This window comes from Condylura cristata, unplaced genomic scaffold (assembly GCF_000260355.1).
Source record: "Condylura cristata isolate star-nosed mole 26May11 unplaced genomic scaffold, ConCri1.0 scaffold00023, whole genome shotgun sequence".
NCBI lineage: Eukaryota > Metazoa > Chordata > Mammalia > Eulipotyphla > Talpidae > Condylura > Condylura cristata.
In genome coordinates this window covers 29,512,844-29,527,729 of record NW_004567124.1, presented here as the reverse complement: position 1 = coordinate 29,527,729, position 14,886 = coordinate 29,512,844, and the positions used below count along the sequence as shown (strand labels likewise).

The 14,886-nt window shown below is 36.2% G+C and overlaps 1 protein-coding gene across 2 annotated transcripts in view; it reads left to right on the top strand.

Moving 5' to 3' along the window:
• Nucleotides 1-14,886, top strand: part of LOC101631677 (chromosome unknown open reading frame, human C15orf41) — a 218,347-nt gene that overhangs the window by 58,126 nt on the left and 145,335 nt on the right. The window contains exons 2-4 of one of the 2 annotated variants that reach the window (XM_004687938.2): nt 4,235-4,280; nt 5,166-5,230; nt 12,635-12,695. In XM_004687938.2, the coding sequence (XP_004687995.1) occupies nt 4,235-4,280; nt 5,166-5,230; nt 12,635-12,695 (172 nt within the window). The remainder of the gene's footprint in view (nt 1-4,234; nt 4,281-5,165; nt 5,231-12,634; nt 12,696-14,886) is intronic. The other variant, XM_012728507.1, reaches the window with a different exon arrangement.

Genomic DNA, 14,886 nt, shown 5'->3' with positions numbered 1-14,886 from the left:
GATAAAATTCTCTATTTCTTGGTTTAAGTTTTTTTCCTCTTTCTCCAATAATTTTCCAGTATATTAAAAATTTCAAGTTCCTTCCACTTTGCATTATATGGTTTTGAAAAAAATTAAAATGAGTGGTTTTGTTGTAGCAGGTTTTGCTGTTTTTCTGAATTCCATTTTGACATCCGAGGGAAAAGAAGGGTCTGTGTTTCAAATTGCTGTATAGGTGGGAGGGTAAGAACGGGTGGTGGGCATTACTTTCATAGAAAACCTTCTTTGACTAGTGTGCTTACTCATTAAGCACATGGAGTCAGTTCCACTTAATTCTTTCACAGATTGGAGAGGTTGTATCTTGTAATTTGAGATCTCCAAGCCTGGTGATTTGTAGGAGCATTCATTTTTATCTCCCTTAAATTAGTTTATTGCTACTTGAGTCCCAGAAATCATAATCATTTTGTTCAGAGAATTTTGAACCTAGCAAAGTGTAGCCATCTAAGAGTCTTGAATGCAATACTAAATAAGGGTAAGTAGTACCCCATCAGCTATCAAATCTGTATGGAAAAACCATACTCATTCCCCAATTTAGTCAAGCACATCAAGTCAGTGACACAATGACAGAAAAACAGTTTTAGGGAAGTCAAATATAATAGTGAAATAAATGTGTTATCACTCAAATGAAGTATGGGGGCTTCCCTGTTCAATTCATGGTGCTTGAGCAGTTCTACAGTGGCCAGAAGAGCTGGGCTCTTTCTGTCTTCTGTTATTCACACATGCTTGTTGGGTTTGTCCACAGTCCTGTTTTTCAGTTTGTTCCCTTAGGCCATTTGTCATGTGACTTGACCAAGGTTTTACATGGCTATTCAAGGGACCCACTCACTTATTTTCTCAGATAGGTGCATTGTGAGGAGCTCAGTCTGGGAGGGTAGCCGAGTACAAAATGGATCTTAAAGGGGTTTTTAGCATGCACTTTGGCCATATGTGCAGATGAAGGGACTATACTTTTGAAGATGTAAATATCAAATAAATATTTGATCCAAAACCATTGCACTCTTGGAAGATATGAAGAACCAGGATATGATTTACTTCCCTAGATCTCCCCAAAATATGATTACTCGATAGTGTTCTAACTTTTACCCTTTTTAAATTTATGTTGAAAGTTTCCTCTAACTCAATTCCTGTCCACCTCATTCCATTTTCAATTTTGATGGTCTATTTCCCACTTATCTATATATGCAGATGCTCAGTCAGTACTAAATACTACTGACTATAGTGTTCAAGGTGGACCACTAACTTACACAGAATGTTTTTCTACCCTCTTCTTTTGTTAGAAATCATATTTCTTGTGACCCCAAAGGAAGTTGAAAGAATACCATAGTGTCTGCTGCTCTTAGTCAGACCAGTCAAACAGTAGGGGACATCACAGTAGGTAAGAGGAGGAGAACAAAAGGGGTGAGTTCTACAGACTTAAATCCTTGAGATCGTAAAACCTATTGCACCCCCAGGTGCCAGTCTTTGCCTATAATTATCTCCTCAGAATTAACACATTGGAAGAAAGTAACAAATGATATATACTGGAGTCATCATCTTGGGTCGCACTAACCCCACTTAATGAGGTTTAGGAGCAGCCCTGTAGTCCAAGGACCCCTGGCAGTGTCTTCCTCAGTTGTTTTTTGTGAGCAAAGAATTCAACACATACCAAAGGTACAGAAAGGCAAGAGATTTATTGATAGGTCGGAAAAACAAGAAAGCTCTCTGAACAGATAGGGTTGTGAATGGATAGCCACTGAGAAGCAGGTGCTTACATGGGTAGAGTGGGCAAGGAATGGGAATTTGGCCATTGGATGTCTCCATGTTGTCTCTTGCTGATTGATTGCGCCCAGAGGGGTCTCCTAGGCAACCACGGTTCACAGAGTTTGCCCATATTTACCTGGCCTACCTTCCTGAAATTAGCTTTGTTGCTCATTGCTTTAGCATTGTGTTATTTTATCGGTGTTCTGAATGCTCCACTCTTTACTGGGTTGTGAGGATACTCACAGACTGATAAATGGACTTAGAGCACCAAGCACCCCCCTGGTTGCAACAGGGTGTTTCTCAATCGGGCTGACAAGTGGACTTAGGAGTTGGGAGTACCCTGTTCCTAGAACTGACAGCCTATTTCTTAACTTTCTCCTTTGCTGCTTTCCTGCTTTTTATGTTGTAAGACTGGTTTGGAGCATATAAAGGAATAGATAGTTGACTGACAAACCACCAACCAGACATCATTTATTTCTCTACAACTTTCATTAGTCAACCAAACCCCAAGCACTTTGCATCCAAGTCTGGTTTTCTGTTGGTACATACATACATATGGTACATATGTAATTTTCTCTTTGTAGGTCTAGCCAGTTTTTGCCTCCAGTGGAAACTGGAGTCTTCTCTCTTACTGTCTTATCTGCTGAGAAAATGGTTTGCGTTAGAGGCTCTGTCCATGGTTTTAGCTGAACTGAATTCTAAGCAGTTTAAAGACAGTTTCCTGGTTAAAAACATCATCTCTCACCTCAGTTTTTAGAATACATAGACTCCTGACCAACTGCTCACTTTGAACTGTTAATTCTCAGACTTATTTCTCCAACTGCCTCATTCTTTCCATGCTGGGCATCCACAATTACACTTTTGTTTTATTCACTGTTTACTTTCCTCCTCATTAGTCACTGGTCCTTGATACTGCCATTATAAACACACTCATTTCCATCATATTTTTTGAAACATAGAGACTGACAAATTGTTCACATTAAATTCTTAGCATAATATGTTTTGTTGTGTGATAAGGAGGGGCCTATTTGTGGCATATAAATATCCAACATAATGACTTAATCAGTATTTTATAGATTCGGTTGAATTTTGTCGTTTCCTTCAGGAGATGGTTTTTAGCAGCCTGCTAGGGGATGTGATTTGCATGTGAAGTTCAGACAAGCCAGGCATACAAGGAAGATTTTGTATATAAATTGACTCTTATCAAGGTAGTTTTCATTTTTAAATGGAAGTTGAAAATATTGGACTATAATGAAGTTTTAGTTTTACACAATCACATTATCAGTACTTTTGAGGTGTTTTAGTATCACTTTTGAGGTTATTTAGTTATCAGTTTTCCTTGATAAACATTCATGGTATTTAAACAAAAAAAAAACTTATTCTTTAATTTGATAAGAATGGGAAGAAGTTAAAACCCACATCTATGATGGGATGCAACGGATAGTAATACTATGGCAGCAAATAAAGAAATATGATGTCATTGTATTTATTTCTCACTTCCCAAATTACCTGTGGTGAGCTTAAGAGGTTTCATTCATGAACAGAAGCATCTAATCATTCACATTGCTTTGGTATGCTATAAAAGTCGAATTATTAACACTACAATTTGTTCAGATAGCATTTAGTAGGAAAATATATCAGAAGTAATTGTTTTTAAGATATGAGAAGGTGGATGTATCAACGGAGGCAGTCAAAAAAGTAACAGTATGATATTGGTTACTTTTTTAAGGAAAAAATCCATTTCTTTTCTAAAAGTTAACAATTGCAAGAGGAAAATTCCCACTTGGAAAGCATGTTCTCCAGGTTGCTTCACTGCCAGGTGTTTGGCATTGTGTGGGTCTACGATGAATAAGGCCATGGCAGTCTGTGGGGAGGATGCACTGCCAGCCCCTCAGATCCCTGCTGTGAGAAAATCTATGTTCAAAGCATACCAGTGTCAGTGGGAATATTCCAGTGGCCACTGTGCTACGTCTAGTGGAGACCAAAGCTACTCCCCTCCCAAATCCAAGAAAGCTACCAGAAAGGAGACCTTTCTGCTAACAAAATAAATTTCAGAATGTTGCATTTCAGTGAATGAATGCCTATTTTCTACTGCTGTGACATTTAACTCTTATCATTCATTAGTGGAAATAAGCCTGGCCTTCTTTTGGTCCCTTTTAACACAACTGCTTGCCACAGATATGATTTACAGTCATGCTCAAGTTTAAAACCAATCCCAATCATAGGCTGCTTTGCTTTGAGAACATCCATACTTTCCCTTTTCCCTTTTTCTCTCTCCTTGACCTAGCAGCAGGAAGCCTTTGTCTGAGGTGTTCATCTGGAACAACTTTTCCACACTTGTTTTCATGTTCTGTTAGATTACAGGGCAGCAGGCCTACCTTTGAAGCTCCTTTCTCTTTTGTTTCTTTGCCGTGCACTCCAGTAATTAACTTTGTCCTTCTTTTATTTGTTCCAGTCAATCGCAGGCCACTCTGCTGAGCATCTTCTCCCAGGAGTACCAGGTTAGAAGTTTTCTCCTTTGTGAGGGTTGACAGGTGCCTAATTGAATGATGAATGTCCCTTTATTTCTTTGTAATTGAACTGCCAGCTCTCTGATTGGGTTGGAGGATGTTCTCCTTTCCACATCAAGCACCGCCTGCGTCTCAGTGGAGGCCTGCCAAGCCTACCCATCCATCTGTCTAATAACATCTAGCCTTTGCTTATTTGGTGGACCTGTAATAAATTATGCTAAACCATTATTATTCTGACAATAATAATTTCCCTGTGTTGCGTGGTTCCATGTGCTAAATGTTTGCTGACTTGCACTGTCAGTGCCGCTTTCCATTGCTGACAGAGATGATGATAAATGACCATTGCTGGAGTGGCAGAAGGCAAGAGAGGCAGAAAATGGAGTCATTTATCATGAGATGACAGGTGTCAGTCAAGTGGCAAGTCTCTATGGAATTACTTTTTGTAGTTTTCAAATAAGTTGTTTTTAAGCAATGTTCTTCCTGGTTAAAAATGGCAATTGGATTGTAAAACTAGAGTGCAGAGGACTTAGATGGAATTGAATTGAGGGAAAATTAATACAAAGGTTGAAAGAGGGAACAAGTTTTGCTTTGCCCTCTGCAACCCTAAGCAAACTTATTTAGATTCAATTACAATGACCCTGTTGGCTTTTACGTATATACTGCACCTTGTGGTACAGTCTGAAGACATCCCGGCCAGGCAATAGAGATTAAAATGCATAGGTACAAAGAATAAAGGAAAAAAATCTACCACCACCAAATCCCCAAACTGTTGTTGGGTTTGTTCTCTGTGCTTGATGTTGGGTTGAAGAAATACGTCATTCTTATTTTGAACTTGATCAGTGACACAGCATAAAGGTCTTTTTTATTTTGTTTCAGAAACATATTAAAAGAACACATGCCAAGCATCATACTTTGGAAGCAATTGAAAGTTATTACCAAAGGTATGACCTGCCTGCCCCACTAGAGGGTATCATAGTACCTATTAATTCTAATGATAATTATGAATAAATTAGATTATTCCATTAATTTTCAGTATAACTTCCTGAGGCATTTTATTTTAAATTTTCTGTTGAAGACCTCATAATGTAGTTTTGAATGACTACTCAAATGCTTTGTTTTGGAGATTTAAAGAAAATGGGAATACTGTCTTAGGTGTGTGCATATACGAACTGTGTAAGAAGTTGTTACGGTATTGTGAAATTTCAGTTGGCGACTAAAAACTTGTAAGTGCTTATCTTGTAGACATGCAAATGTTCACATATATGGATATCTACGTGTAGAGTGAAACTTCTCAACCATTTCCTATTTCTTACTTAGATCAGCAAATTAAAAATGTATTAGAAAATAAAATTGAATTTTGGTGCAATTGTGAGCTGCATCATCAGTGTTGGGTTAGCCATTTTAGAAATGGGAGGGAAAAGTTATGTATCAAGGACCTATGGAAATAAAGAGTAATCTACCACTGTCATATTTTAAAAGGAATTTTATATTTGAAAAAGACAATCTTGGTTATTAACTCAGCATCATGGTATCCATAGAATCTTTTAATTTACTATAGTTTTCAATTGACTAACATAGGTCTTTTAAAAAATTCTAAACATTTTTATTTTTGTAATATGACAATTATTTATAACAATAAATGGCAGTGGTTTGCATTAGCCAAGTGTTGGTTGGTTTCTTAAATATTTCAAGGAAAGGAAAACTGCTTGAAATGTACTCTTAAATTATTACACTTAAGATTGACAGATTAGCCTTCCTGTGGTTAAAGTGACACCAATGATTTAAGTGAGTGATATTTATGCATGAACAGTTTATGAATGAAATGAATATATAGATAAAATATTGGTGTCATGCTTTTGTAAGATCATTTTTTAACAATCAAGATTTATTGAAGAGAGAATTCATTGAAGTTCAAATTTTTTAAAAATTGTTTACTCTTAATGAATGCGATGGAAGGTATGTTTAGTTTAGAGTAACGATATCTGCTAAAGAAGATACACTCATAGCATACACATGCACATACACTTCTGTGTACAGGGATCACTATCCCAAGCAAGTGTTTATAAAGTTTGAATTGATTTACTCAAAAAATCATAATCTCCTTAGTGAAATTAACATTTAAGTTAAAGTCATAACCTAAATCAAACATATAAAATTAAGATTCACCCATGAAGTTCTGTGAAACCAACAGCTGCCTTGGCATCAAATTCTCCAAGGAAAGACTGAAAAGTTACTGAGGTGTCTAAAAATACATTCTTGTTTTAAAAATGATAGTCTTTGGTCATATGTCGATATTTCAAAGCCTTGGGAACATAAGCAAAGGAAGACAGAGCATTTCCTAGAAATGTGGATCTCCTCTAACATGCCATGGGATGCCCTCTGATAATTAGATGATTTCGAATTGGTTGATTAGATGATTTCTAAGCTAAGTGCTGATTAAAAACAAAATCTTAGTTTCATTGAAAGGTATGTTTAATTATTGACATATGAGCATGCTTTTATTGTGTTATCTGGTTAGTTGAGGCCAGATATAAAGATCTTACCTTCCATTAAGTCCCTTGCTTACTGGTGAACCATTGAATGGGTAATACTGAAAATACAGAAATAGATTTGCATTTCTTTAACTTTATTTAAATGTGAGACTCTCAATTCTCTGAGGAGTCATGACATTTGAAACAAAGCCATGTTGGGCTGTAAGGGGGTACAGACTAACAGAAAAGCAGTCTGACCAGTTTCTTATCTTACAACTGCTCCCTGACTCTGCTCTGTACTTTGTGTTTGGAGACAGCATATTGTTACTTTTCAGGTGATCAGACCTCCCAGGCCTCCTGTTTGTGCAGGTTGAATGTCCCAATAATTCTCATAGGGAAATTGGTCTTAAAAAGTTTTTGTTTGTTTTCCAGCTGATTAGGATAAAGGTAAATTTATCATATATATGTAAGCTGCTTGGCAATGTTGACAATTTCCTCAATCGTTTTCCTTTTATAAAAGTAATACTTGTCTACTGCAAAAATTAAACACATCTGTGATATCATCAAAAGAGAATGAATGAATGAAATCCATTAATAGTGGTATGCAGAGATAACCATTGTGTTAATTTCCATTTTAGATTTTTGTTAATCATTTTTATAAAGCTGAGTTTCTGCTACCTATGCGGTTGTGAATCCTGGATTATATATTCTTGGAAAAATATAAATGATGTAATATTATTTTTGTAAAGAGCTTTCGCTAAGCATTTTATCATATGAAATACCTGATCATATGAAAGTGTGCCATAATTTATTGATATTCTTTTGAATTTGTGTTTCCAGTATTCTAATTTTATAAATAATACTGTGATGAGCATTTTGATGCATAAGTCTTTGCATTTTGGACAAGTATTTTAATATTTCTACATGTGTAATTGCTGTAGCAAACAATGAACAAGTAAGAATTTTATTGTATATTGCCAATTCATTGCCTAAAACGATTACATATATATTATAGTTTCATGCCTACTGGTAGTATCAGAGAGCTCATTCATCTGTGCATCATGGTAATATTGAGGTGGTCTCAATTCAGAATTCAAAGAATCCTTAAATACAAGATACATCTTATGACACCATCATGGTGAATTGAAACTTCGGAGTATCCAGATAAGCAGTCAAAAATGTTTTCTCAAGCTTTTCAATAACAGAAAATTTCCTTAATTCTTCTTGTGTTTTTGTAGAGATAGCTTGGACAATCATTTTGAAAGTACCTCTCCACTACACTAATGACAACTGACTTCCAAAGGAAGCATACTTGGTAAAATTAACTTAGGCTCATCCTATTTGGTGGGCATGAGCATCCACCAATAGCTAAGTGCAGGGTTATTGTCTCCCGTCTCCTTCCTTCTCCCTACCTACCATCTGAGAGCCAACTCTGTTAAGTTTAGAATATATGACCAATTGAATTGCATTTAGATGTTCACATGGAAAAAGGACTGGTTCAAATGTTATTGGCATTATATGATAAAAATGGTTTCTGAAACTTGAACCACTTTTTTGTCTAATTAGTATTGTATACTTTGCACTCAACAGTTTCCCATCTTCCCTGCTAGGAAACAAGTATAGAAATGTGAATAAGACAGAAAACCTGCCCTCATTTGCTCTGTGTAGTTGGAAAATATTTGTAAGCATGGAGATAAATTTCAGAGATTTTAGAGATACAATCAACAAAGGTGGTATTCATGTGTACGCTTGGCATAGGAATTTGGTAGATTTTTGAAGTTCACCATCAATAGTTACGCGAATATTAAAGATCAAATAACTATGTTGTATATATATATATTTTTAAAGTTATTTTTCTTTATTTATGCATACAACAGCTGGGGTGTATGTCAGAGGTGTGCAGGATGAGAGGATTCACTGGAGAGAAAGTGGGGAGCAGAACTGGTAGATCTACTGAAATACACTGCTGAGAGGAGCAGCTGGTGAGACAGGAGACGTCAGCAGCACTGTAGGAGACCCCTAAGGAATGAGGTGCTAAGACAAGGAGAATGTTGGGATTGTGATTGGTCAACACAGGCCTATGTCCAGACTGCAATGTCCTTTCTTGTGTCAGCAAAGCTAAGCTTGAGAAACAGGCAAGATTAGAGAGAAATAAAATATACCTGATAATGCAGATCTTAATGAATGTGTGCCCCAACGAGGCTGAATACTAAGAGAACCATCCGTTGTCTAGTAACTAACAAGGAAGGGAGGGGGACAGTTTGTATCAATAAAAATGAGTTGTACTGGACACTAGAGATGCTTGAGCTTGGAATAAGAAGCTTTGTATCTCATGGGTCCAGCTTCTCTTAAACTCTATTTTGTGTCTGTCATTTCTTTGTTTCCAAGGTTCTTTGGATCCCTTTTCTCAACCTTGTTCACGAGAGCTAGTCTCTGGCACTGCACCATGTAGGTCACCTCCCTGCCCAGGGATCGAATTTGTCCTGCGGTGACTGTGAATAGCTTCATAGTGCTGAGATTTAACCTCTTGCGTCACCAGGGAAGCCCTATGCCTTATATTTTAAATCAGTACATACTATTTTAACTTTAAGTGCTAATGTATTTTTTACACTCAAAAAAGATCCTAAAATAGACTAAAGATCTTCTAAGGTTGGTAAGGTTTTACTTACAGCATACACATTTGTTTAACTTCCTAGAATAAAGCTAAAGGGTGACATTCAGCTTCTCAGGAAAGTAGTTTTAACTTGTAAATATGCACCAGGAAGATAACTCAGTTCACATTAATGTGGTGTTCAGGATCATCTCCTTATCTCCTATGTACAATTCAGATCTCTGCTAAGGATCTGTTGATTCATTGAACACTGATTTGCGTAGCTTTACTTCCAAGGAGTTTCTAGTTAAAATAGAAGAAAGATGCAAACTCTTTTAACCATGTGAGAAGTTCTGTGCTGTAAATTTGCATAAGATGTTTTGAGGATGCAGAGAAAGAGCATTAGAAATGTCCGATTGTATTCTTAGTACTTTCTATAATTATCATGTTTCTTTGATTACATGTCTAATAATTTGAATAAGTCTGACCTGTCACTTCACGTGATGGACAAAGTTTCCAGAAGGGAACTGCAACTTCACATTAATTTTATTTCCCTAGTAATTCTTGAGAATTATAGACATAGTTGGGATAGAAGTTGGGTTAAATAAGTTTAAACTAATATGTACTGATTTAAGGAAGCCTGTCTACCTTTTTCAGCATGGGAGGGCACCTCAGTAGGCATTGAGTCATCAGGATCCCATAGTAAGCTTTAGTGCTTACTTGTAAGAGAGCCCAGTTGGACATTAAGAGTACTGTGTGGGCTGGTTTCTTTATGTGTACAACTGGAAAGCTATATCAAGCTGATAATTAGAATTATCCACTCTACTAAGTATGATCATGCTTTATGAATTATATGGACTAGGTATATTGATTATTACTATTTTTGGCCATCATCTGTTTAAATGCTTGAATGTTCCATTGTTCATTACCAGAGTACTGACTGATGAGTGCTTATCATGAAACCATGTAATTTTGGATGGAAAAACTAGTTCTCTGGCCCTAGCCATCATTTGGGGGTATAGATGCTTTTTATTTTGTTATTTCCAGTCACCTCTCATCAGCCTCTTCTATGGTCACACCAGACCCTTTCCTAGTCCTCATATACTTTAGGTGCATTTTGATATTCCATTGGCTTTGCCCCTTTCTTTATTGAAGATTTCTATTCAAGTGTGACTTTCGGAAAGAGGGGTTTCCTGCCCCAACCAATGAAGTTTACATTTTATTGTAGCATATATCACTATATTATGTATCCTCCTACTCCCATCTTTTCATTGTCTCTGCACTGTGTATGATCTCTGTGACGGCAAGAAATATGGAAATTTTGATTCCTGCTGCTTCTCCAGAACTTGAATAAAATTTGACATGCAGTTAGCTCTCAAGACTATTTGTGGGATAAATGCATGTTAGGCAGAAAATTGTAGAGAAATCCTAATATTAATATAAGCTTAATCCCTAAATGACTACGCCTTTTTGGCAGGGGACACATCATTCATTAACCTGTCAGTGCCTATTGCTTGAGCAGGCCTTTTGGTACCTTCACCATGATGTCGTTCAATGTCAAGTTCTTAGCTCACCAATTTCCCAGAAACCTTTTTTTAAGCCACACTTGTCCTTTTTTCCCTCACGTTTTTTTCAGAAAGTACTTACGTCTCAGTTAGATTTGTAAACAGTTTATCTAAGAAAGGTCCTCATATATGAAAAATGGACTTGTTAGAATTATTTTGAAGTTTTAATGATCCTGAAACTCTCTCCATGTGAAATAATTTGTTTTTAGTCCACAATTTTTAATAGGAATGTAATATGTCTTTTTAAATACACATATGGAACATCTCATCTATGGGCGAAGACTTTATTATCAAACAAGTATTGTGAATTTATTTACTTTAACAGTATACTGTAGAGAGATCATGTTCATACTTATTTTTGCTTTCTTGTCCACTATGGCTTTTAAAAATTTATAACTACTAATGGGAACTCCTTGGTGGTGCAGGGGTAAAGTCTCAGCTTTCTCAAGCTATTACCAGCCACTATGACAAGAGTTCATTCCCCTACCAGGGAGCTCTCCCACATGATGCAGTGCATCAGACCTCTCTTGTCTTGTCCACTTCTCCCCTCAGCAGTGCATTTCAGTGGATCTGCCTGTTCTCTTCCCAATCTGTCTCTGCTGATTCTTCTCGCCCCCTACACCTCTGACCTACACCCCAGTTTTTGTGTGCATAAGTAAAAATAAATCCTTAAAAAAATAAAAATATTTACTCATTTAATAAAAAAAATTATGCCTATAATAGCCTATTATTGTCAAGAACTGTGTTTAGCATAATACATTGAATAAAGTACATACACTAGGCTTTCAGCTTTACAGTGGAGAGTGGCTTTGAGTTGGACAAGTAAGCAGATACAGTACACTGTAGTAAGTGATGGAGAGCTGCACTAGATAGACCCTGATTGCATATAAGCGACACTTCACTTATTCCTGCTTTTGTTAGATTGAAGAAGGTGACATATAAGCTGAATCATGAGTTATCCAGGGAAAGTGTAGGAGTGGGGAATCGTGACTAGAGATGAGACTGACAGAGTAGAATAGGTAGGAAGTAACTTCTGAAGACTCTTATAAGAGCCATTAAATGGTTTTCATTTCAGTTACTATGAGTCCTTTAATGTGTTTGTGGGGAATGATACATCCAAATTTCTATTAGGATTTCTCTCCAACTCACATGTATAGGATGGATTTTTTTATTTCTTTTACTCTTTTTCTTTTTTTAAGAGGGATGATAGAGTGAGGGTTGCTGGAACTTACTAGCTAGTAAAATATGTCGATCCACTGATAAGTCTGTTCCATTTTTTTCTTAATAAGCTGTCAACTAATCCTACAAAAAGAAAATGTCAATTAAAAGATGAGATGGGTCCAGTACTTTCTTCAAACTCTGAGAGTAAATTTATTTCCTTTTCATGAGGTCATTGTGATGTAGACAAAGCCAGGGCCATTAGGGAGTGTCATTTTGAAATCATCTCTGCGTTCACTTTACATGTTAGGAGGTGAAAGCATGGGAGACCTAAGTGTTCATACCTCCGGCCTCCAGCTTCAGTCAGTTAGTTGCCAATGGTTTTGAGGTAAGTTGTTCTGTTGTCCTTTTCCGTCAATGCTTTCCTATGACAGTAGCATACTTGAACTAGACTAGAGTGTGGCATTTGCCCAGGAGAAACGTGTGCATACAGGGGATGCTGACAAGTCTATGCTGGCCTTTTCTTGTCACTGCATTACTACTTGGCTTTGTCTTGTCTAGGTACCTGGATGGAGTGGTGAAAAATAGAGCTGCCCCAGTGCTCCTCGAGCTGGCCAATGAGGTAATGTTATTGTTATTATTTTATTTAAACCTGCATAAAACCTGAGGGGCCAATCTAGAGTAGCTTTGCGTAGAGTTATAATTAACCTTAAAAAAAGATTTTGAGGTGCATTAGACATTTAAATTGCTCCCTGGTCTCTTTGTACTTGTAATAATTGGGCAAAGAACGTGATACATTAATAAATCAGTTAAGGTAATTAGTCTACTTCTTTTAAGCAAGTGTATAAACATCTTCTTCGTTTCTTATTTTGTTGGAAATTTCAAGCAAACAGCTCATGACATGCTCTTCTTTGCCTATGTTTTCTTAGCTTAGTGTGAGAAATACCTGTGTCAAGTTAAGAGACATATGCCAAGGAAATCTATGATAACTATTATAAAAATGAAGAGAGAAATTGTATACATAAAGATGTAACATTTACTTGATTCATTTCTTCTTGTTAGCAAACTTTTATTATAATAAAAGATCCATGCCCTGTAGAAAAGTCTCTTTCTGCACACCAAGAAGCATAATTTTCTTATTAATACCAGATATAAAGTGATTTATTGAATTTATTTGTTAACTCTGATCTGCTTCTGTTTGGGGAAACAAATAATGGTCTTACATTTAAAAAAGGAAACCCTAAAGATTTCCCATGAATGAAGAAGCTGTAAAAAGTTCATAATAGTTGCAGAGAGCATACTGAAAAAATAAAATATTTAATTCCTAAACTTTAAAATATTTATCCACTATAATAAGAGCAATACAATATTTAGTCTGACTTGGAACTGCTTATGTAAACCTCATAGGGATGCAATGAAATGTACACTGTTTTTGTGTTGCATTATAATGGAAAACATAGAAGCAAGGCAGAAAATGTGTGTTTGCATTAAAGATGACTCGGTACTGTGAGCATTAAGTGTTGCAGTAGCAGCAAGTTCTACATGTTATATTAGCAAGGAAGGATGGCTTCTCTCACAGCTTCTGTCTGCTGTACAGTACTACAGTCAGCAAATGAGCAATTACCTATCAGTTTCTAGAAGGTTTTAATAGTCTAGGCAATGTCTACACAGTCTGATAGGATAGTTAATATATAGAATGGATCTGTCTCCTCTTCCTAACAGAACATATATTTTATTCAATTTTTTATCTGTTTCTGGAGAAAGGTGGTGTTTAAATATCTCTGGATAGCTTTGTTATGAGTTGATTGTATTAGCAACTTGAGCCACCTAAACCATAACTAGGAATTTAGTGATTATTATGAAAAATAAGAGTAAGCTAACAACAGTTTAGATGCAGAATCTAGAAAGAAAGTGATGCACAGATGATACTCATTTTTATAAATGGTGATACTGATGTTATCTATTAATAGATCCTTCTGTTGAGCTTAGCTTAGTTGACCTCAACTTACATCTTCTAATAGTGTAGAAAATTTTAACCCACTCATACATTTTCTCCTCATCAGTAAACCTATTATTTATCACAAATATATTTAGTCATGGAAAAGAAACAGTTGAAGATTTTTCTTTCTCTTCTTTGGCTGCAGATTAGCCCAGAGGTAATAGCACTTTCTGAGAGATCGATAATGCATGAGGGAAATTTTGGAATGACTGGTACCAGATTATGGCTTGTAAACAACCAAGATACCATTTTTATATGATAGTTAATACTTAAGTGACATACGCTTGCATCTGGTGACAATTGATGCGATGGTAATGCTTTATGAGTCAATATATATTTAATCAGTGGAAACTGTAAAAACTGACGAGACATATATAACATTGTACATTACAGTGTGCAGCAGCTCTCTTTAAACACAAACTCTGTATTATTGTTGATTTGGGGGGTAGGGACTAGATATGGTCATCATTGATTTTACAAATGTCTTTATACTAATTTTTCTATTTCAAAACTGAAAATGAGCATATTAGGAAACCTCACTTTGTTAGTAATAATAAGATCAGTCATTCTGTTCTCTCCACACAAATATTTTCAAGTGAGATTTGAAGCACTATGAATTTTACTTACATGCTAAATTCTGACATGAAGCATGATGGCCCTATTTCAGAGAAAGATGGACACATGATTAATATGAAAATTAGGGAGATGCAAGTACCTGAACTAATAAGGTAGTCCTTATTCAGGCTGGACTACCTTCAGTAATTTCACCATTTTTCATGTGTCAGCTCTGATGTGGGTTACTAGGAATAAGCAG